At 52.3% G+C, this 22401-nt stretch overlaps 1 protein-coding gene and 2 long non-coding RNA genes across 14 annotated transcripts in view; 1 reads left to right on the top strand and 2 right to left on the bottom strand.

Moving 5' to 3' along the window:
• Positions 1 to 9898, top strand: part of ATP13A3 (ATPase 13A3) — a 42768-nt gene extending 32870 nt beyond the window's left edge. For 11 of the 12 annotated variants that reach the window (XM_072996409.2, XM_072996410.2, XM_072996413.2 and 8 more), the window contains exons 26-33: positions 963 to 1059; positions 1606 to 1678; positions 2751 to 2928; positions 3987 to 4180; positions 4285 to 4373; positions 4520 to 4600; positions 5611 to 5751; positions 6548 to 9898. In XM_072996409.2, coding sequence (XP_072852510.2) covers positions 963 to 1059; positions 1606 to 1678; positions 2751 to 2928; positions 3987 to 4180; positions 4285 to 4373; positions 4520 to 4600; positions 5611 to 5751; positions 6548 to 6751 — 1057 coding nt within the window. In that variant the 3' untranslated portion in view covers positions 6752 to 9898. The remainder of the gene's footprint in view (positions 1 to 962; positions 1060 to 1605; positions 1679 to 2750; positions 2929 to 3986; positions 4181 to 4284; positions 4374 to 4519; positions 4601 to 5610; positions 5752 to 6547) is intronic. The other variant, XM_078389696.1, reaches the window with a different exon arrangement.
• A 605-nt stretch (positions 9899 to 10503) lies between these two features.
• LOC140706109 (uncharacterized) lies at positions 10504 to 16185 on the bottom strand. Its single transcript, XR_012085844.2, has 3 exons — positions 15515 to 16185; positions 13768 to 14426; positions 10504 to 10811 (listed from the first exon to the last, which is right to left on the bottom strand). It is a non-coding gene; the product is annotated as an uncharacterized LOC140706109 (long non-coding RNA).
• Positions 16186 to 17605: 1420 nt separating this feature from the next.
• Positions 17606 to 21420, bottom strand: LOC140706110 (uncharacterized). The gene is made up of 3 exons (XR_012085845.2): positions 20795 to 21420; positions 18927 to 19026; positions 17606 to 18782 (listed from the first exon to the last, which is right to left on the bottom strand). It is a non-coding gene; the product is annotated as an uncharacterized LOC140706110 (long non-coding RNA).
• Positions 21421 to 22401: the final 981 nt, after the last annotated feature.

Consider the following 22401-nt stretch of genomic DNA (forward strand, 5'->3'; position numbering starts at 1 on the left):
AGGTGGGGCTAGGAACCATTTGCGGTGGAGCGTGGATGCAAAAGCAAGGCTTGCCATGGTGTCACCTCATCCCCAGCTCACCAGCACCACAGAGCCCCTGCCCCTGATGTCTGGATGGGCTCCATGAACCAGGGCCTTCGCAAGGCCTGAGTAAGGCTGCACAATGCCCTGCCTCCTGCTCCATCGCTGCCCTGCCCTCCGGGCTCCCCTCTCTCCCTCCCTCTCCCTCCTTTTCCCTCCCTTCTTGGGGATCTCCTGTCCCCCCCCCTTGGGTGAGGTAAATACGTGCTTGTGGCAGCGGTTGTTAAAGCAGCGTTTGGACCCACGTGGCCTGGGGGGGGCAGTCCAAGCGGAGACAAGAAAGGGTGCCAAAAGGGCAGGGGGGCTGCAGAGTCAGCTGGCCCAAGTCCCCCCGGGTGCGTTTTCTCCCCTGGACTAAACGCCGACGGAGCTGCAGGCAAGCTGGTGGTGGCTTCTCCTGCTTCTCCTCCGTGAGGGGAGGCGCAGGTCTCTCGCTCCGCCGTGAGAGAAGAGGGGAGGTGTTTGCACCCCTTCAGGCTTCCTCACCAGGTGCTGCTCTGATAGGTTGAGACCTTTCTTTTCCGGCTGAAGGTCTAGAAGCTTATTCAGGTTATATAGCTGCTGTCTCTCTCTCTCTCTCTCTCTCTCTCTCTCTCTCTCAGAGAGAGCACAGCTATATAGAGCAGCTGTATAACCTGAACAAGCTTCTAGACCTTCAGCCAGAAAAGAAAGATCTCAACCTATATAGAGAGCAGCTGTTGTCCTTGAGTTCTGTATTCTCCAGAAATGGGAGAAGTTTCTCTTGGCACAGGAGGCGTGGGAGGCTTGGAACCTGCTGTGACACCCCCCCCCTCTCTCTTTTTCTCATCCTGGGGGGCTGGGTCAGCAGCTCTCAGAGGGCTTGCTTGGGTAGCATCCCATGGATCTCTTTGCTTTCACAGGGAGGGCCGGGCGGCATTGATCACCTCCTTCTGTGTGTTTAAATTCATGGCTTTGTACAGCATCATCCAGTACGTCAGCGTCACTCTCCTTTACTCTGTGAGTGTTGGACAGAACACCCCTTGCGGTGTTCCTGAATATTTATTTTCAGCGTGGGCATATTTGTAGGGGAGCAGAAGGGCCGGTCTGCCCCTTGCCCCTTGCCCTTGGCTCTGCTGCCGGGGTGCCCACCTTCTCCTGCTCCTGCCCGGCATCGGAAGGCGGCAAGCGAGGAAGGCACCCGAGGAGGGAGAGAGCTCTGGGCGGTCCAGGCGCTTTGCTGCTCTTCCTCTGTCCTGAGCATGTTCCCACCTCCGTCTCTCTCCTGCTCTGTTCTGCCACAAAGGCTGCAATCCAGGTGGCAAAGTGGAATTTGGTGTTCTGGCCGGGAGACCGAAGGGAAGGGAAGAGGAGGGAGGGAGGGGGGAGGGAAGGGGGCAGGTGCCCGAAGGCCCCCTCCCCCGACCAGAAGGGATTCAGGGTCCCGTAGATTCAAAGCAAGCTGCCAGCCACCACCAGCTGGAGCGTCACGGAAGGGGTTTGGGGTCATCTGGCGCAGGCTCTCTCTCCTTCCCTGCTGATGCCGTGAGGGCGGTTCTTTTGCAGATCCAGAGCAATCTGGGAGATTTCCAGTTCCTTTTCATCGACCTGGCCCTGATTCTGGTGGTCGTCTTCACCAGTGAGTATTGGCCCAGGGCTCCTTTGCCCCGTCCCCTTCTCCCGCTTCCTCCCCTTCAAGGAGCGCCTCTGGTCGGCCAAAAGGAAAAGGAAAGCCACAGGGTTGCTTTGAGGCGAAGAAAAGGCTGTGAGGCTGCAGGTGCCCTTCAGACGCCCAAGACAAGTGGACGGTGTCCACGGAAAGGTCGCCCTGAAATAAGTCGGTGATTCCCGAAGGGGCCTCTTGTTCCTCTTGGTCCCTCCGGGCTTTTCCAGTGGCCGAAGGCAGAGTCACAGAGCTGACCTCTCCCTGAAAACACCTGGGGGGGGGTTGGTGGTCCTTCCTCCCTCCCTCCTGCCTTCCTTCCCTCTCTGAACCAAGGCCTGCCGCTTAGACTGATGGGATGGCAGATTGGAAGCAGGGGCCTGAAGATCCTCCCATTCAACCCCCCCCCCCCAGCGGCCACCACACCTGGATGGCTTAGCCAGGGTTTCCGGGGAAGGTGTGTCCTCCCGTTTCCGTGGCCCAAGTGCTCAGACCACGGGAAGGTCTTCTGAATGCTTGGGAGGGGCGGTGGGCAGTGTCTCTGTGTGTGTGTTTCTGCAGCGGCCCCCCGCCATGCCCTTGCCCTGGCCTTTCTTCCTGGTCGAGGTCCGAGGGGGGGTAGGCGTTGGGGCAGCAAGAGGGACACACGGCTGGCGGTGCGGCGAGATGATGGCTCCTCTTTTGTGGATCAGCGGCCGTGGCTGCGTCCGCCGAGCCCGGCTGGAAAGGTGGAGGCCAGGAATGCTTCTCCTCCTGTGCATTCGGGAAAGGCCCAGCCTTTCGGCTTCCGGCCACCCCTTCTGTTCTTCATGTCCCTGCATACATCAGAGCAAAGGAGGAGCCTCGGTCACAGGGTGGGGGTCACAGGAGCAGGCCCCTTTCCTTCAGCCTGTCCGGTTCTTCCTCCTTGGGCCACCTCAGCTCTTGGGTCCCCTTCCTCTCCCTCTCTGGTGTCAGTCCCGAGGGCGTTGGGCTTTCCTTGGAGGGCAGGAGGGTTTCCCTGGCCGGCTGCGTTCGGGGCCACTTCTGACTCCTCTGTTCTCTGCAGTGAGCCTGAACCCCGCCTGGAAGGAGCTGGTGGCGCGGCGGCCCCCGTCCGGCCTCATTTCGGGGACCCTGCTCTGCTCCGTCCTTTCCCAGATCCTCATCTCCCTCGGCTTCCAGGCGCTGGGCTTCCTGTGGGTCAGGCACCAGCCCTGGTACGAGGTCTGGACGCCCCTCTCGGAGTAAGTCGTGGGTGGCAGGGCTGGCGGGCCGAGAGGTGGGCCCGCCTTCGAGGAGGTGCCCGTGGCCCCTGCAAGGCCCAGCCTCAGCGGGCAGGTGGACGGGCGGACCCACAGGCCCAGGGAAGGGCTGGCGCTTCCCTCCTCGCTGGTGGGGCCCCAGGCTCTGTCCACCCATTTCTGGGAGGGGCCCATCTCTCCCTTTTCTGGACATGCGGTGGTGATGGGAGGTTTGCCTGTGTGTTTGTGTGTGCGTGTGTGTGTGTGTGTGTGTGTGAGAGAGAGAGAGAGAGAGAGAGAGAGAGAGAGAGAGAGAGATGGAGGGGTTCCTTGTTCTGAGCCAGTGCACAATTTGGGGTGGAGGGATGAAAGCTCAGGCCCCCTCCCTCCCTCCCCCCCTTTGCCCACCCCGAGCTGCAAAGCTCTCTCGTTGGGCCTGGCCTGGCCGGTTGCCACTCAGGTTCTGGCCCACTTCCCCTCCCGGAAGACCTCTTGCCCCCCCGCCCCCCCTTGCCTTCAGGGTGAAACCACAGCAGGTGTGATGCCCTTGACCTCTTGGAAGAGGAGGGCCGTGGAGGAAAGGGACTCCTGCTCTTGCCGGCCACAGAAACTGCAGCCCGTTCGTTCTGTGGGTGGCGCTGGGTCCCCTCCTTGGGGGGGGGGGGTGCAGGTCAGGAGGACGCCTTCCTCTTCAGCTTGAAGGCCCTCCGCCTTTCTTGTCCACTCGGCCGCGCCAGGAAAGGGGTGATTGGCAGCAGGACTCATCGCAGCCGTGGTGCCAGTGAGTTCCTAGCTCATCAAATGGGGCTGAAGTTCATCCTGCCGGCTGCCTGGATGGGTTTTCCAGGCTCATTTTCGCCTTGCCCTGAGTTGCGTTCGCTCTCAGGAGATGGCAGGCAGGCTTCTAGTTCTCCAAAGAAGCCCCGGGGAGTCCCAGAGGGGGGGGGGCTTGCAGGAGAAGCCAGCCACCTATTTCAGCCCCCCCCCCGGATGGGCTGGAGGGAGGAGGCGAGCCAGCCGAGAGAGGAGGGGCTGCGTTGATTCCACCCGTTGTCCTTCAGCGCCTGCAGCCTCCCCAAGGCCCCCTCGGACAACGCCTCTTCTTCGCAGACCAGGAACAAGTCGGACCTCAATGAGCACAACATCCAGAACTACGAGAACACCACCGTCTTCTTCATCTCCAGCTTCCAGTACCTCATCGTGGCCGTTGCCTTCTCCAAAGGGAAGCCCTTCCGCCAGCCCTGCTATCGGAACCGTAGGTGGCTTTGCCCCCCCCCAGCAGGGAGCCATCTTTCAGGGAGGGGCCGGACAGGGGGCAGGGCGCCTGACGCTGGCTTTCCCCTCCCTCTCTTCTTGCAGATCTCTTTGTGATCTCCTTGGTGGTTCTTTATGCCTTCATGCTCCTGGTCCTGTTGCACCCAGTGGCGTCCATTGATTGGTTCCTGGAGGTAGGACGGAAAGAAGGGCCGTCCTCTGCCCTCCCGCCCCCCCCCAATGGCAGCCGTCCCAGAGGGGGCTGCGTGAAACAGGGGGTGGGCAGAACTGATGCGAGTCGTCGGGACTGATGCGAGTGTGTGTGTGTGTGCTTTTCCAGCTGGTGTGTGTGCCCTACTCGTGGCGCCTGACGCTCCTCCTGCTGGTCGCCATCAACGCCTTTGTCTCCCTTCTGGTGGAGGTGAGCTGTGGGGGTTGTTTCAAAGGTTCCTGAACTGGGGTGCAAAGGCCGGGGGGTGGGGCGGGCGGGCGGCGGCTTCTTTTTGGCTCCAGAGGCTGAACCACCCACATCCTTGCCCCTCCCACAGCTGTGATATCTTCCTGTTCTGCATCCCAATGTTTATGGGTTCTCGCCAAAGCCTCTTCCCCCCCACCAAAGCAAGGGGATCCTGGTGGCAGCAGCATCAGCAGCATCTCTTTCCTCCTTCTTTGACAAGGGGGGGGGCTGTTCTGGTGGTGAGCCCTCCAGGCGGAGAGGAAGGGTTTCCTGGGGCTGCTCTGGTTCCTGGTGGGAGGACGTCCCTCCTGGCCCATCCTGGGAAGCCCCACAATCTCTTTAAAAGCAAGCGCTGCTGCTGCTGCTGCTGCTGCTGCTGTGTGGTTTCCTGGGCCCTGGTGTTGGGCACATGGGTGTGAACACGGTCCCTGTGTGTGTGTGTGTGTGGGGGGTGGTGGCTGAGTCCTGACGGGGATCACCCGCGAGGAGTCTGTGCTGACCCACCCTTGGTGCCGTCCGAGGGAGGCCTGCGGAGTCCAGAGAGGCTTCCAGCATCTCCTGGGGAAGAGTGGCTGAGGCTGCCTGGCTGGCGGGGGTGTGTGTGTGTCCTTTTGCAAGGGAGGTGTGCTGCCCTCTGTTGGAGGCTGCGGCCACTGCACCAGGCGCCTGCCCCTCCTGCCCACCCCACTCACTCCTCCTCCTTGAGAATCAAAGGATGGGCCAAGCTCATACTGTTGCTGCGGCTGCTGCCCCTCTCACGTGGCTCCACTCAGTCCGTGACTGCCACATGACACACACACACACACACACACACACGCCTGGGGGCCAGGATTCTCTCTCTGCTCTGCTGAGTTGAGCAGGGCCAGCCCCTCTCTTGGGCTGGCCTTGCGTTGGGTGGTTTCTCTGTTTCTGAACAGTCGCCCCTCTTCTTGGTTCTCGCTCCTCCTCCTCCTCCTCCCGGGAACTTGCCGCAGGCCTTCCTCCTGGACTTCCTCCTTTGGAGAGCTCTCTTCAGTGGAGACAAGCGAGGGGAACCCTGGCTAGCTGCTGTGGCCTCTTCCTCCTCCTCCTCCTCCTCCTCTTCTTCCTCCTCCTCCTCTCACCGCCTGCCACAGGTTGGACTTCTTCTGCCCTTTTCTCGCCCTCCTTCAAGCATGCCACGCGCCACGCGCTCCCCACGGACTCTGCAGGGTAGGGGTGGGGTGGGAGGTCTCGCCGCTGCGCTCCCTCTCCCACGGCTGGGGTGCTTTGGGGAGAGGCCTCTGCGGGGGGAGACCCCGGGGTTGAGAGGGTCTCCCCGGTTGTGCTGGAGGGAGGAAGATCGGTCTCTCCCTCAAGGTCCCACCTGCTGAGTTAGGTGAGCCTGAGGGACTTGTGGCTGCGCCCCCCCTCCAGGGCTTGGCTTCCTCCCCCCCCACCCCCAGCCCCATGGAGGGACATCCAGGCCCTGGCGTGCCTCACGCGGGGGGAGGGGGTGCCTTGGATCAAGGGGGCCAGAGGAGAAGAGGCGGAGGGTGCGTGTGTGTGTGTGACAGTGGGGTCCTCCAGGGAGGGGCAACGGGGGGGTTAAGGTCCACCCGGGGGCGGCTGAGCCACACTTGCTTTTGATGATGGGTTGCTCTTGAGGCGCATTTTCCAAACCTGAAACCACAGTGGAGGACGTGACTCTAGAGCAGCACCAGCTCCCAAGCTGTGAAAGATGAGCCCCCCCCTGCTCCGAGTGTGGAGGGGCCCCCCTCCCCGGCCGGGCGTGGCAAAGCGTGTGGTCCCTGTGGGTGCTCTGGGGTGGGCCCAGGCAGAGCTCCTGCCTCTGCAGAGGGCGGTCAGGGCGAGGGGTGTGTGTGTGTGCGTGCCCCTGGTGCTGGATGCATCTTCTGATGGCCCTTCCTCTCCCTCCCTTTCTCCTCCTAGGAGACCTCGGCCCGCTGGCGAGGGTTTCCGCTTCCTGCTCTCCTGGGCTTCCAGAAGAAGCCTCCCAAAGCCCGCTACGCCCACCTGGCCCAGGAACTGCTGGTGGACCCCACGTGGCCGCCCAAGCCTTGCAGCACGACCGAGGCCAAGACCCACCCCCCGGCCCACGGAAACGGCTCCTGCCAGATGATCACCATCACGTAGCGGCGGACGACGGCAGTGGGACCGCGTCCTGTCGCCGTGTTCCTTCGGAAACCCGCTCGGCTGAGGAGCCGGTGAATCATCCCAGCCCCTCGGGCTGGCCCCACGGCATCACTGGGGAAGGAGAACCTTGTGCCAGATGGAGAAGCGCGCCCGCCTTTTCCCTCGCCGGCTCCCCCAGCCTTCCTTCCGTCGGCCGGTCCTGCGTGCCTCGGGGTGTGTGTGTGTCTCTGGGTCCAAGGCGGTGGGGGCCTTTGGTCCTCGTGGACGTGGAGGAGAAAACCGTGCCTGAAGGAGGGGCCGGGGTCCCCTGTGCCCCCCCTTTCGCCTCCGATCCTGTTTTTCCCCAGACAGGGAAGCGAACCCAAGAGGGAGAAGGCTGGCCGCTTTGCCCCTTCGCCTCTCCTTTCCCTCTGCACCACCAAGTGCCACGGTTTGGCCCTGCCCTCCCCCCGCCTGACCCGGGCGAAAGGTGCCGGGCCGGGAGGGCTGCTCGCTCGTCCACCCTCGCTCCCTCTGGCTCAAAGCCCTTCAGATCTCAGGACGTTGTGCTCGGCCTCGGAAGCCTTGGCGTTCACTTTTGGGGCCAACACCAGCCAGCCGCCTTGGGAGTCAGGGGTCGCCCCCCCACTCATGCAGCGAGGGTGGCCTGCCAGCGTCTCAACCACCACCCTCTGCACGGATGCTGCAAATGGGTACCGGCAGGCAGAGTGTCACCCACAGCGGCCCTCTCCGTGGGCAGAACAGGGCTGCCCTCTGGACCATTCACCCGTCTAGACAGGATGAGGCCCAGGCTGCCAGAGAGGACTCGTTCTTCAGCATGGCCCCACGCAGGGTGCACACTGTGGGTTCAGCTGTGATGTGGGGGGGGGAACTGAGAGGCGGGGCGCGAGGTGGTGGGCCTGGATCAATGCCTGAGCAGGCAGGGGTCATCCGAACGGGGACGTCGCGCACCATCCGTCAAGGACTGGGAGGGGGGAGGCGCTTGGCCCAACGTGTGCCTGCCCCGAAGACCTTCGCCTGCCACCTCTCCTCCTCCTCCTCCACTCTGCCGGGTGACTCTTGGGCAGCCAGCGCCAAGCCACGCGGTCTTCACTCCTGTCGCTTTATACCTCAACCGAAAGGGCTCAGGTGGAAGACAACTTGGCTCTGTGTGTGTGTTTGTGTTTGTGTGTGTGAGAGAGATGACGATGATGCAGCACCATTGGCCTGGATCATCCGCTACCCTCATTGTAAGCTTTGCCCAAGGGCACTGCTTCCCTCCTGGGTCTCCCCCCCCCCCGACCCATCGCCTGCTTCCTTTGCGGAAGGGGGAGTCGGCCACGGAGGATCTTCCACCTGATGGCGCAGGGAGAGGAGCCTCTGGCTGGCCTTTCCCCACTCCAATTTAATGTATAAAACTGTCCTGTTTCATTAAAGAGAGGAAGGAAGGAAGGAAGGAAGGAAAGCGTCCAGACAACTATGCATCTTTTGACCTTGGGACTGTGAGTTCACAAGCACCTCGTGCCATTGTATGATCCTGTGGGTGCCCACCTTTGGGTGGTGGGTGGCGCGCACGCATGGGCCCACCCAACAGGCCTGGGTGGAAACGGTGCAGGGAAGGCCGTTCTGCAGGGTCTTCCTTCCTGCTGGGTGGGGGGCTTCTCCCTCCCCAGGCCGGCTTTTTGGAAGAGCCCCGATCTGCTTGGAACCTAAAGGGGGTGCCTGTGATTTGGATGGCGGGGGCCGTGGGTGAGGGGGTTTAGGGCTCTTTGGAGCAAATGTGGGAGGGGGCAGTGGAGGAGAAGTGGGGGGGGCTGCTGCGTTTCCTCTTTTCCTTGGCCAGGTCCATCATCATCACAGTGATCAGGTGGTATCAGAGTTCCTTATTTAAATTATTTGTGCTATTTGCACCAAAAACCCTAAATCTATCTTTTGATATGTGTGGGTTGTAAATATGGCTAATCTAAACATTGCTGTTATTTTTATTGTAATTATTATTTCATTATTTATACACATGGCTAAAGGACTTACTTGCTCAAGAAAAGAGCAATGGCTAATTTATACTTTTTAACATAAAAGACTTTTAATAATAGATCCCAGATTTTTAATAATAGATCCCTCAGGGTTATTTTTATTAAAGGTTTTGTTGTCTCCCCAGATAAATTTGTGAATGCTGTGTAGGAAATGTGGGCCTGCCCTGTCAGTCTTCAAGGGGGGGGGGAGAAGAATCTCCCCCCCCCCGCCCCACATCATTCAGAGAAGTGGTGGGTGGCGGGGAGCCCGGATTCTGGACAGTGTCCTGTGCATGAGGGACCACTCCCCGTTGCTTTGGTCCCCCCCCTTCTGGCCTTCTCAAGGGTGGGGAGCCTGTGTGTGTGTGTCCCCCCACCAGCCTTCAAGGTGCAGCACCTCGGAGAGGGGACTGGGAGAAGGGGACCCCGTGCAAATCTTGGGGAGCGGAGGGGGGGGCTCAGATTCTGCTGCAAAATATGCTGCAAGGGAATGTTGGCTTAGAAAGTGACAGAAGGGCAGCCCTGAAACGAGGGTCCTCGCCTCTTCTCACAATCTTCAAATAGGAAATGCTAAGCGATTGCACTTCTTTTTAAAATATATATATATTTATTTTTAGTGGAGAGAGTTTAGGACGATTGTGCTGATAACTTGACCCCCAACTGGATGAATTTGTCTACTGTACTTTTAAGCTTGTAGATAAATATATATCATTTGTGTTAAAAGAGATCTGAGAATTCTCCTTTTTGCTCTTGCTTCAGGTCTCTCACCCCCCCTGCAGACGCCCCCCCAAAGGGTTGGTGGAAGTTGCACAGTTGCACATTTGGTTAAAAGGGGTTTCTTTGATGGCTGTAATCTGTTCATCCCCCTCCCCGCCCTGGTGCCATGCCATAGGGCTGAAACACACATGGACGGATTAAGTAACACCCCCCCACCCCTGCCGTCCATCTCTTCAGGTTAAGTCAGGCAGTGGGGAGGCATGACCACCGCTGCTCCCCGCCTCCTGAAACGTGCAAAAAAACTTTTTTGGGGGGCTTTGTTTTCTAAGTAACTCTGCCTCTTCCTTTATGAAACATGTTCTGTTGCTTTTATAATGGTACCCATTTGTAATAACAGCATTTTAAATGTAATTGTAGTAAATAGACTTGTAAAATTAAATTTTGTTATTTAAGTTGTTTCAAATTTAAAAAATGTGATCAGCTTGTCCTTCCCACTTTATTTAGCTGATGCTGATCACCCACTGTCTCTTGGTCTCCTCTCCATGCCAGGCTAAGTAGGGAGGGGGGGGGACCATGGAAAGCGGGGAGATCCCGGGCTCTGGCCTGGGAAGGGGAGATGGAGCGCAGGGCCATCAGCTCCGGCTTGGCCTCCAGGGTGCAGGCAAAGTTCTCCCCTCCATCTCCTCCCCTTCCTTCCTTCCCCTGCACTGGGAGGCATGCCATTTACTCAGAGGCACCCAATGCAAAGGTTTGCTGGAAGGGGAAGGAACACCCTCCCTTAGTAACGAAAGACCACTCTTAAAGGCCATCAAGGACCCATGACAAGGGGCTGAGAAGGGCTGCAGAAGTGGCATTATCCCTCACCCCCCCCCCCCAGTCTTTTGCCCTTCTAACAGAGCCTGTTCAGACCAGGGGGAAGTGAAACCAAGGTGGAGGGTGGAGGATCTATCCAGGGGTCTCCTACCAACTCTCCTCAGACCGAAGACGCTACTTGGACGAGGAGCGAAACATTTCAACCTGCAATTGAACCACGACCCCACCAGATTCCTCAGGCAACCTTTTTTTAATAGAGCATTCAGATTTTGGGGTGGAAAGTGGGTGGGAGAGTACAGAAATAAGACAGGGCCTCTTTTTTTACTGTGGTCGTCCAGAAGGGAGGAAGGGAAGGAGGCAGGCAGGGAAAGAAGGAAAGAAGGGAGGAAAGGAGGGAGGGAGGCCTCCTCCTCCTCAGACACCTGCTGGCACGGGATGGAACAGATTCAGCGGGGGCTCCTCCGACGGGTGGCGCTCCTCTCGGAGTCCCTGGAGCATTCGCAGTAGTGCCTCTCTTCCATTATGGCCTCTCTTCTGACCTGCAAGAGGAAAACAGGGGTGGGTAAGTGCTCTCCTCCTTCTCTCCGGGGGGGGGGGAGGGCTCTGGGACAAGCAGAGCAGAGATCCTGCCTTGCGCCAGGGAGACCAGAGACGGACCCTCGGACCCACCAGGAATCCGCCATACAAGAACCCGACAACGAAGGCAAACAGGAAGAACAGGTAGTTGCGAAAATGCCACAAACATTTAAGGCAGGAGTCGCAGCCCTCCTCTTCGGCTCCTGGCATCGTCCGGTCCTGGGGGGCACCCCTCCTCACCAAGCCTCTCAAAGGGGACTGTGCCCAGCTCCCCACTCCAGCCAAGCCTCAGGGCCTTTATGACACCCTCTGGAATGCCCCCCCCTCCCGTCCTGCGCTGGCATTCCAGAGGATGTCATAAAGGCCCTGGATGAGGTGTGTCCCCCCCCCCCCGTTCCCTCCCTTCCCACTCAGGCACCAGGCAGGCAAGGCCACCTCTTTGCAAGGGGAGCAGAGGAACACTCTCCCTCTCTTTTTTTTGGCTAGGTTTTACCTTGTTCTTCACAAACCGCCCAGAGTAGTCGATTGACTAGATGGGCGGGGTATAAATGCAATGAATGAATGAATGAATGAATGAATGAATGACATTAAAAAGGTGATTGGAACCCTGCTCCCGCAATGGTGCGTTGTTTAAGAACACAATAAAAACACCCCTCCCAGCCATGGCCTCTGAACTCTTTTTCCCCAGCTTTTGAGCGGACTTTTCCTCTCATCCCGTCAGCACCAAATTTGCTCAGGAGTCTTTGGTGAGCAACTTTGATCAAAACTTGTGGGAAGTTCAAGTAAATAATGCTGTCCTTTGTTCATAGGTTTGTGGACCTGAAAGGAACCGGGGGGGGGGGGTGTCTGTGGGACAGGAGCCTCTTGGAAGGGGCCGTTTTGATTCCTCTTTAGAAATGCTCTATGCTCCCTCATTTGACCTGAAGGAACACACCCTGCCTCTTTCCCAGCAACAACAGACAAATATGCCATTTCTTTTGTTGTCTCTGCCATCTGATGCCTCTCCTCCTCATTGGTTCCAACGTGAAATCCCTTGCATTCTCTGAAGGAGATCTTTCTCTCTCCCCCCCCCCCCGCCCAAATGGCTTCTCTGCCAGCTGATTGATAACCTCTCTCCTGGCCGGCACTAGGTCTTCCTGCTGAGGCTTCCTGCTATGGCGGCTCTTAAGGGACTGTGGGATGCTATCAGGCAGCATCACTCTCCTGGCTTATCCTGCTGTGGCTCACAGACCATGGGCCACCATGCGCGGGTGCTGCAAGCTCAGCCCACTGCCCGCAGGCCTTGGTGGCGCCCTGCTTGGTTCCTTGCACCGTCCTGTGCACGGCTGCCTGTGAAACCCGTCCAGAAACCTGGTCCAAAATGCTGTGCCCAGACGGCTGATCAGGGCCAAAGCACTGGGTGCGAAATCTGCTGTATAAAACTCATTTCCACCCAAGTTCGTGGCTGTCATGTCACCAGCTTAACAGCTCTCATATAAATAAACACATGCAATGGGTCATACTTTTAATATATGCCTGTCGATATGTTGACAGACAATATTATTATTATTATTAGTGATATAAAATGGTAAAAGTAACCAATTTATAACATTACATTAAAACACTTTATTTACATACAACATATCTTTAAAAAAATTAATTGCAAATGCTTCCAACTTCTTTGGCTTTGAAAACCTGTTTTGAGGCAGTTTGGCCGCTTGGTCAGCAGAGGGCAGTAGCTCCCTTCGTGTTCTCATCTCTAAAAATTGAATTATTTTGCGACTGTGGAGATACTAGAAAAAATCCTCAACTTAAGAAAGGTTGAAATCCTGTTGCTTAGTGTAGTGAATTCCACTAGAGCAGGCCCACAGAGGTGCTGGAGGAGGCTCTTGAGAGTCCCCTGGACTGCAAGGAGATCAAACCGATCCATTTTGAAGGAAATCAACCCTGAGTGCTCCCTGGAAGGACAGATCCTGAAGCTGAGGCTCCAATACTTTGGCCATCTCATGAGAAGAAAAGAGTCCTTGGAAAAAACATTGATGTTAGGAAAATGTGAAGGCAAGAGGAGAAGGGGACGACAGAGGACGAGGTGGCTGGACAGTGTCTGCGAAGCGACCAACATGAATCTGACCCAACTCCGGGAGGCATTGGAAGACAGGAGGGCCTGGCATGCTCTGGTCCATGGGGTCACGAAGAGTCGGACACCACTGAATGACTAAACAACAACAAGTCTATAAACATATGGAAATATTTCAGCAAGAATTATATTTTAAAATTAATTGTGATGGTTTCCCTTCGGAGTTTTGTTTTTTATGTCAGATACTAGATTTTGATAAGATATGTCTGTTTTTTACTGCCAGTATAAAATTAACATAAACTTTGTGCGTATAAATTACTGTATTTGCTACAATCTCAACTTCAAGTAAAGACGGCCTTTTCCATCATATTTATTAAAAATTGCTTAGCGTGTTTTTTTCCTAGGGTTACAGAAACCAATCTGGAATAAAACTAGCTGTTAAAGAATTCATTGTTCTCTGTAGCTGCAGCAGTACCTGAAATAAAAATGTTACTAATGATCAAATTTTCTTGTATGTATAGTTGGCCAGCTGTATTAAACAGGGGGAAAAAAATTCCCTCCGAAGGGAAACCATCACAACTAATTGCATTTTCTTCACTCTCTGCTTTGAAAACATCTATTTGATATCACCCCCATCTGTTGTAATCAATAACCTGACCATCTTGTTTTTTTTATTAAATGCACTTACTCTTAATGAGGTTTATAGTGGGCGTGTCTTGCCTGACCCAGGCGGCCGGTCGGGATCTGATCCTGACGGAAGTTGGAGGCTGGGTCGGTCATGCCATCAGAGGAGGGCAGCAACTTCAGGTACTATTTTTTCTTGGTCCCTGTGTTTATTTCTGCTGCTCCTGCGGACCACCTACCTCCTTGGGCTTGGGCATGGCCGATTCCAGGTGGGTCCGAGGGTCTCTGCCGTCTCCTCCTGTCTCTGGTCTGCCTGGCACAAGGCAAGATCCTGTGGTGCCAAGAAGCCCCTCCCGAAGGTGATCCCACCCGGCCGCCAGCGCCTCCTGGCCTTTGGGTGGAGGGAGGATCGGGAGCGGATTGAGCTGGCCGTGCAGCACCACCGTCTGATGTCCCTCTGGGGGCTGGGCCCCCACTGCATGAGGGATCCGGGGGGGCATGCTCTCCAGAACCGCCTCTGCGCCCTCCCTCCGGCCGGAAAGGGCAGCTGCCCTGGCATGGGCAGAAGCGAGGCTGCCCTTCCTCCGGGAGAAGGTCAAGGAAGCCTTAGAGCAGCATGCCAAGGAGATAAGGATTCAGCACCGGTGGGGCCGGCCGGTCACCATCCAGAGGTCCCTCCGGAGCTTCATGCACCAGCCACCTCCATCAGTGACCCTCTGCCCAAAGGACCCCACAGTGGTCATCTGCAGACAATGGCGGGAGCTGTCGTTCTTCCCGCTGCTGGTGTGCAGGCGCCTGGAGCGCCAGGTTCTGAAGACGACAGTCCAGCATTTATGGAGACTGCCTGGCAGAGTCCTCCAGTCCTTGCAAGTTTTCACCTGCTCCAGAAAACAGAAGCCTGAAAAGGAGTGCACAAGTTCACGCAGCAGGCAAGGAAAATCGAGAAGCAGCGCGCGAGGCAGCCGGGGCTTAGGCGGCCACACAAATCACAAATGTATGTTCTCATTGGCACATGACTCCCCCCCCCCGTTTCTCCCTTTGCCTTTCACCCACACATGCACAGACGCCCTCACAACTGTATCCTATGCTTTTAAGCCACAGAGGTTTGTTTCTCTTCCCCTCTCAGCAAATCGGGGAGGGGAGGGGGGGTACAGCATGCTGGGTCCCTGCGTGGAGATGGGCTGCAGCGGAGAGGCTCCCCAGACAAGGGAGGGACCCCTTTCTCTCTCTCTCTCTCTCTCTCTCTCTCTCTGTGTGTGTGTGTGTATGTACAAATATATATCGGGTGATGCTTGATACGTTGCCAGATCCTCAACCCCACGGGCAAGACAGGTGACAAGTGCCTTTAGACAAGCCCCAAGAATACCGTTTCAGATGGTGCAGGACACCCGAAAGTCCCCATTTGGTTGAAAAATAAAAGGGCTCCTGAAGGCAGAGGCGCTGGCGTACAGCATCTGTGGGACAGCCATGGACACACACACACACACACACACAGAGGGACACGAAGTGGCCAGCACTCTCAGCCAGGCGCCTGGGGCGGGGCGGGGCGGGGGAAAGAAGCACAGCCCCGTCTTCCCATGCTCCATTTCCAACTGGAGTGATGGGAGACACCTTATAACAGAAGGATGTAAGAAAACACAGAAAAAAAGGCACTAGGAAAGGACAACACCTAATTTTTTAAAAAGAAAAGAACCAAGCATCTAACAGCCCTTCCACCTTCCAATTCTCCATCTTTGCAGCAGCTTCTAAAACAAATGAACAAATCCAACACCCGCAGACATGGAAAGGGGTCTTTTAGTTAAAAGTTCTGCAGCTATAACATTCCCCTCAAAATCAAGAACAAAAGGACTCCCACCTGACCCCAAACAGTGCACTTTTGTCACATTTTAAACCAAACAGGCTTAGGTATATGAAAATAAGTTTCTTCTTCTCGTTTGTGTTTCCCTTTTAATGGACTATTTTATTGACTTCTAAGGTAAGGCTTACATCAGAAATAAACACCTGCGACAAGACTTCAGCTGCTATCTCTTGCCCTTATCAAAGCTTGCATTTGCGCCTCTGCCCAGAAGAAGACGCACGAGTCCCACATTTGCAGCAGACGTCAGGGGAGCCCTTCCAAACTTCAAGTTAGCTTCTACGCTTGCACCTGTAATATTTTCATATGAAAGATTGCATGCATTTAATCAAACAAGGATCCGTATGTCGTAGTGTGTCCTTTCAGAACCCTGGACAGTATACAGCTTCCCCAGGAAATATCAGCAATGACAGCAGAAAGAAACAGCTTTCGAGTGAGGCAGAGGACTATGAAGGTCAGGCTCCCATGACCTTTCTTCAGCACACATAGCAAAAAAAAAAAAAAACACTTTACAAAGGACTCTACAAATAGCTGTGTACCTCCACACTTCTAGCAGTGGCAGCAGAACACATTGTGAAACTCTGAAAATATCTGCAGCGAAAGACGTCATGTTAGAACTTCCAGAAGCCATAATAATAGCTCTGTTTGAGGCTACTGCCAGACCCCTGGCTTTCCAGATATGAGCACTGCAGCGTCTTGGATATAAAATTCCAGATGTAACAGTGGCAGATATCATTCCAAATGTATCTCCTAGGATATAGTTAGAGCCAGCAGGTTACAGGACAAAGAGCTTTGGACTTGGACTCTGTCGCAAACACGGGTTCGAAAACACACGTGTAAGCTTGGACAGAGAGCAATCAGGAGTCTGCACATGCTAAAATGAGCTGAAAGAGTCCAAATTCAGCTAGCCTTGATACAACACTCCTTCTCGCAGGTCTGCCCACATAAGAACACCCTGGTACTCTCAGATATTATTGTGAAAAGGTCAAGTGGGCTTTGTAGTCCTTAGACTTAACTTGCACCACTGACAGGACTCTAAGTAAGCTAGGCCGAGGCAGCACTCTCAGATGACCCTATGACAAGTGTACTGTTCAGAAAACCAATTGAGTTTTATAATCTTTATTTTATTAAGGAATAAGCATGTTACTAAGTATCAGAGCCAAATTAAACCAAGACAAATAAACTAGCATTGTGCTGTTTAGTTACACAGATGTAGTGAGGCAAAGAAAACATGAAAAATATAAAAGAATTCCAAAACCTTATTAAAAATACAAAAAGACATTAAAAAGAATCAAAACAGTTCCAGAACAAGAAATCATTAGTAAAAATAAAATAATCCATGTAGGTTATAAAAAGGCTATAGTCCTCAGTGATCCTATAGAATAAAAATCCCTTAACAAAAGTAAAAATCCATTATATGTCCCATAGTCCTTAGAAAAGAAAAATCCAGTAAATATACCATAGTCCTTACAAAATTACAAGAGCATAGTCCATATGGAGTATTCCAAGAAAAGAAGTCCATAAAGAATATTCCATAGAACAGTCCATAGAAAATAGTCCATGCACAGTCCTTAGGAAAAATCCCATAAGTCCAAAAGTAATCCAGCAAAGCATAGAAACCAGTCCATGTAGGTAGGCCACCAGTCCCAAATGGCTGAAGAGTAGGTCACGAATGACTGAAAGGTCGGTCTTGGAAAGACAATGTCCATAGGCTAAAAGTTCCTTTTTCAAGAGTAACTGGCAAGGGCTCATCGCACCTTCCCACGATGTCATCCAATCAGAGTTCGTTACTAGGCAAGCAGTCCTGTTACATCACATGACTTCCTTCCCATACGCACCAGATGTTATTTGGGTTTTCTGTGGTTTATCAAAGAGTCACAACAATTCCCATCTATCTAATCACACAGAGTCCTTTCTCAGGCCTTCAGAATAACATTCTCTCTGCTCGCCTAGAAAACAACTTGTCAGCATAGCACAGATACTATATACAAAGAAACAAAATGGAACCTCTCTGGCTCACTTCATAATTACAAAACCCATATGCCTTTAAAAGATTTTAACTCAAAAACCCATCTCATCACAGACTCTGGAGACCTGCATTCAAATATCCACTAGACCACCTGAGATGTTATGTCGTTCTGGAACTACAGAAAAATTTGATATAAAACAAATTGATTAAAGTGACATAAATTACAATTTAAATCACTATTTGAAAAGACTTGGTTTAACTGTGATATCACCTCAAAAATATTTTTATCTTGCTATAACTTTAATACATGTCTTTCACAATATTTATTTCTCACAATCTCCCTGTTCATCTATTTATTTATTAAACTTATATGCCTCCCATCTAGACATAAGTCTACTCTGGGCGGTTCAGACGCGCTCCCCCTTCAACGATCCTCTGCTCACTTATATTTCTTGTATCAGGTCCACTCACATGGAATGACGTGTCTGTGCATTAAGCAGCAGGGCAGCCAGCGGGTTGCCATTCTGAAGAAATCCGCATCACTTGGAGAATTTACTGAACATGATCTTGGATTTTCCAGAATTTCCAATAATATTTTATGTTGAGAAGCAAAAAGGACTGCACATTTTTCTAATTGTATCTACTAGACTGAATAACAGGGAAGACAGAAAAATTAACCCCCCAAAAACTGTAAAAAAGTCTATGGGACTGGACAAAATTGTGATTCCCAAAGAAAGAACTTTGAATTCTATTTAGAAAACTTTTTTTAAAGCCTGACAGCCTAAATTGCTTTATAATGCAGAATTGTAATTTACAATCCCGGTTCCATAATAGACATTTTGAATTAAAGTTACCATCATTTAAAGCTTTTAAACAAAAAGCATTTTAATAGTAAAACATTTAAAAATCTGATTTAAGCAAAAAAAACCCCTTTTTTATTCACTTTGTACAGGACTCATTCAGCTGTTCAGAGAAGCAGTCTGTAGTAAGATATTCAGAAGGAGACTTAAAAATAAACTGTTGTTGGTGAAAAGGAGGCAAAAAGTCCAGTAATGTAAAGGTCAAGGTTCCCCTTGACAATTTGTCCAGTCGTATCCGACTCTAGGGGGTGGTGCTCATCTCCGTTTCCAACCCATAGAGCTAGCATTTGTCCGAAGACCATTTCCGTGGTCACGTGGCCAACGCGTCTAGGCATGGAACGCCCTTACCTTCCCACCGCAGTGGTACCTATTTATCTACTCGCATTTTGCATGCTTTCGAACTGCTAGGTTGGCGGGAGCTGGGACAAGCGACGGGGGCTCCCTCCTTTGTGTGGATTCGATCTTACGACGGCTAGTCTTCTGACCCTAAAGCACAGGCTTCTGTGGTTTAACCTGCAGCGCCACCACGTCCCCATCAAAAAGTCCAGTACCAATTCACAAAACCTTGAACTTACATAAAGAAGATATTACATTATTATTTGTCTATATTAAAAATGCAGATCCATCTTACAGTAAAGACTTGAACATCTTAGCAACATTTTAAAAATTAAGTATGTGTATTGATAATTTAAAAACACAATCCACTTATCTTACCTGAATGTAAGAGTTCTTCAACGGCAGGCAAGTTTCCAGCAGTCAAAGCTTTTTTTAAAGTTTCCTCTTTCTCATCCCTCTGCAACGCTTTATCTAAATACTAAGCCAACAAAAAATAAATGACAACAAAATATACTAGATGTCTTGCAGATCCATTGTAAAAAATGCTTCATTTATTACTCTAAAAGTCGGAGAACACTGAAAATCTAACATGTACCTGCTTCTATCCTATACTGCAAAGGCCAGCTACATTTTTCCTCTGCCACTATGTGTAACAAAGACAGATAGCACATTTCAGGTATATGCCCTACACTTTTAATAATAAGGGGGAAACATGCAGTGCTATCTCATGCAAGTTAGTAGCCACTTACTCATAGACAGATAAACCACAAAATGCTGCTTCCAATATTTTCACTTCAGTTTTGTTCCATCCCAACTATGCATCCACTAGATTCTGCTAGTGCAATCAGGAACAGTTTCTTTAATATAGTTGAATTGGAAATCTTGGCCTGCTCTTTTCATCACTGGCCAGAATTGCAAACCAAAATAGGCTGAGAGTTTGTAATACATGGCTTGGTTCGAAGCAAGAAACCAACAGTAAGCAAAGTTCCTGCTTTGTTTAACACTTTTTGCTAACAGTGAGTAGCAAAGCTGGAGGAAATGGTTTGGATACACTACTATGATATGATGTACTGCCAAACTGCACCTAATAAACTGCAATCCTAATAGGGGGTTTGAAGCATGAGAGTTGTTTAAGAAGTGGTTTTACCGAGGCCTACCCATACAGTGAGTTTCACAGCTGAGGAGGGATTCAAATCCAGGTCTTCTGAGTCTTAACTGATCACTCCATCAACTAAACCAAAGGGGCTTTCCTATTTTGACAGTTCTTCAGAATCCTTCCTATTCCATGCAAATCCAGCAAGTGAGTAGAAGTAAAATTACGCTGTTATTGTAATATCTAAGGAAACACTCATAGCCTTTTTTTAAAATCTTAAAACTGGTAGGTCTTGTTTTGCTTCCAAGTTTACTACCTATGAAAAAATTAAAGCCATTATTTAATCGTTCCTTAAGAACATGCTTTATATTGGCAGTAAGGAAAACTGTGGAAAATAAACATAGGCCCAAATGAATATTTATGTTGCTTAAGTTCACTGTAGTACCTCACAGCAGAAAACAGGCACTAATTAATAAGTCTTTGATTGAATTAGGAATGTGTTGAGTGACAAAACTGGCACTTTACCAGGAAATTCAATAAGGGACTTGTTAATTAGCCACTATCCACCACTTCCAGTTACACCACTATGTGGGCTTAAATGCTCATTCACATTCCGGCAATGAAAAGCATTTGGGGAGGGGGGCAGGGCAGACTACTGCGCACATAGATTGGACAGCAGAGACTAGCATCCAAAGAGACTGAATGGATAGGTATGTGCTTTGTATATAAAAAACAGCAGATTGGACTCAGGCTTCTTTACCCGTAGAGCAGACTGACTGAACTCAATGGGTGTTAAAACTCATCATGAATAATTTGAGTCACCCTTATTTTATGTCTGGCTCCACCATGATGTTTTTAAAGAAAGGTCTCATTCTGCACGTACCTATCCATTCAGTCTCTTTTAAAGAAGGTGGGCTGAAGACATGCGTGCTCTCCATCCCTCCAGAGCTCTATTTCATAAAACCATCACTAGGCCTTGGAGACCTGGGTTCAAATTCCACTGGGGTCCACTGGGTCACCTGGAGGGAGGGAAACCCTTTTATCAGCCTTACCTACCTGAGGAGGCAGTTGCAAGGACAAGGGGGGGGGGAGAAACAGCCAAATGGCCTAAAGACAGGCTAAAGGCAAAGCCATTCCCCCCACCACCACCTACTTGCTAAGCAGAGCCCTGGGGGATACCAAGCCTTTTGAGGTGGGGGGATGGCCATCCTCCAGCTCTGAGGCCCTCAAAAGCATCCCATCTGCCCCTTCCTTCCCTTAGGCTGCTGCAGAGGCCTGACCGTCATCAGCCCCTCTTTTTCAATATCTATAAAAGAAAAAGGAAAGAAAGAAAGAAAGAACTGGGCCACCTGGATAATCACTTCTCAGCCTCCACCCTCACCCTGGTAGGGCTCTGCATCCCTTCCAAAGCACCCTATTCCTGTTCAAAATGCCCTCCTGGACAAAGCAAGCATCCTAACTCTCAGTCGTTGCCCTTCCTTGCCCCTTACATAGAGGAGCCCCTCCCCTTCACACCAGAAGGCCCCAGGGGTTCATGACAAGGAGGGAGCCCATGGCAGGGCCTGAGGCAGGGCGGGTGACCCTCAAGGCATGGTGAGTGTTTTCAGGGGCACAAAGGAAGCAAGTGAGGGAATCTCCTCTCTTGTTTCTTCATGTTTTTGTTGTTATTGTGAACCAATAAGTCAAAACAGACCTCCAGTGACCCTAAGAGTGGCTATTTCCCATGGGCCTCAGGGTCATACTCATCAGCTGATTTGCATGAACCTATGAGAGGGCTGGAGGGGAGGAGTCAGCAGCTGCCTGAGGCTTGGCGGGCGGGCGGGGGGGAGGAGGACTCTGAGAGAGAGAGAGAGAGAGAGAGAGAGACCCGCGTCACCTGGCCACCCCTGCCCCCTCTCCCCCCCCCGCCCTTGGTGGCATAAAAAAAAGGAGGAAATTCCCCCTTGAAAAACTTGACTGTGGGCTGAGGTTTTGGGCAGGAGTCAGAGATGATGGCGGTCCTGAGGGGAAAGAGGAAGGGCAACCGTCGTCTGCATGTCCTCCTCATCCTCGGGGGGGGGGAAGCTGCCCAGTGCCAGGGCGCCCCCCCAGGTGTGTTTTAAGGGCAGGCAGGCATTTAGGGAGGCCACCCTAGGCACGCTGAGGGAGAAAGGGAGCCTTTCCTCAGAGGAGGACACTCGGGCGTGGGGGGGGGAAGGAAGGCCCATGTTGGTTGTTGTTCTTGTTTGGGAGAGTGTTGAGCAGCCCCTCCTGAAGGGCAACCAGGACCCCCCCCCTTAGAGGCCACCTCTGGTTCCTAAGCAGGGAAGGGGGGGCTGGACAGGGCGTCCCGACAGGACCCTTCAAAGCCCCCCCAAGGGATACAAACATACATCCTGAAAAGGACAAGAAAGAAACCTAGTTAAGATTTGTCTGGTTATGAAGGAAACCAACCCCTGAGTAAACATAGTCCAGACCTGTGAAATAAAAAAGTAATAATCTCATTGAAAGTATCTTTAATCAAACAACATTATTATACTGAGCAGAAATGAAGAATCAAGGATTCAACCCTCCAACCCTCCAGTAGTTTTTTCACCTACTGAAAAAAAACCCAGGAATATTAGAATGGTTCAAACACTAGACATTCTGCACGGACCACATACTGTAATCTTTTAGCCTGTTACTGCAACATAACGAAATGTATTAAGCTTCGACATTTGTTCAAGACTTACAATATTTGCAAAGAAAAATGGTGACAGGATCATACTGGCCTGTTCTGCC

The sequence above is a fragment of the Pogona vitticeps genome, chromosome 3 (genome assembly GCF_051106095.1).
Source record: "Pogona vitticeps strain Pit_001003342236 chromosome 3, PviZW2.1, whole genome shotgun sequence".
Lineage (NCBI taxonomy): Eukaryota > Metazoa > Chordata > Lepidosauria > Squamata > Agamidae > Pogona > Pogona vitticeps.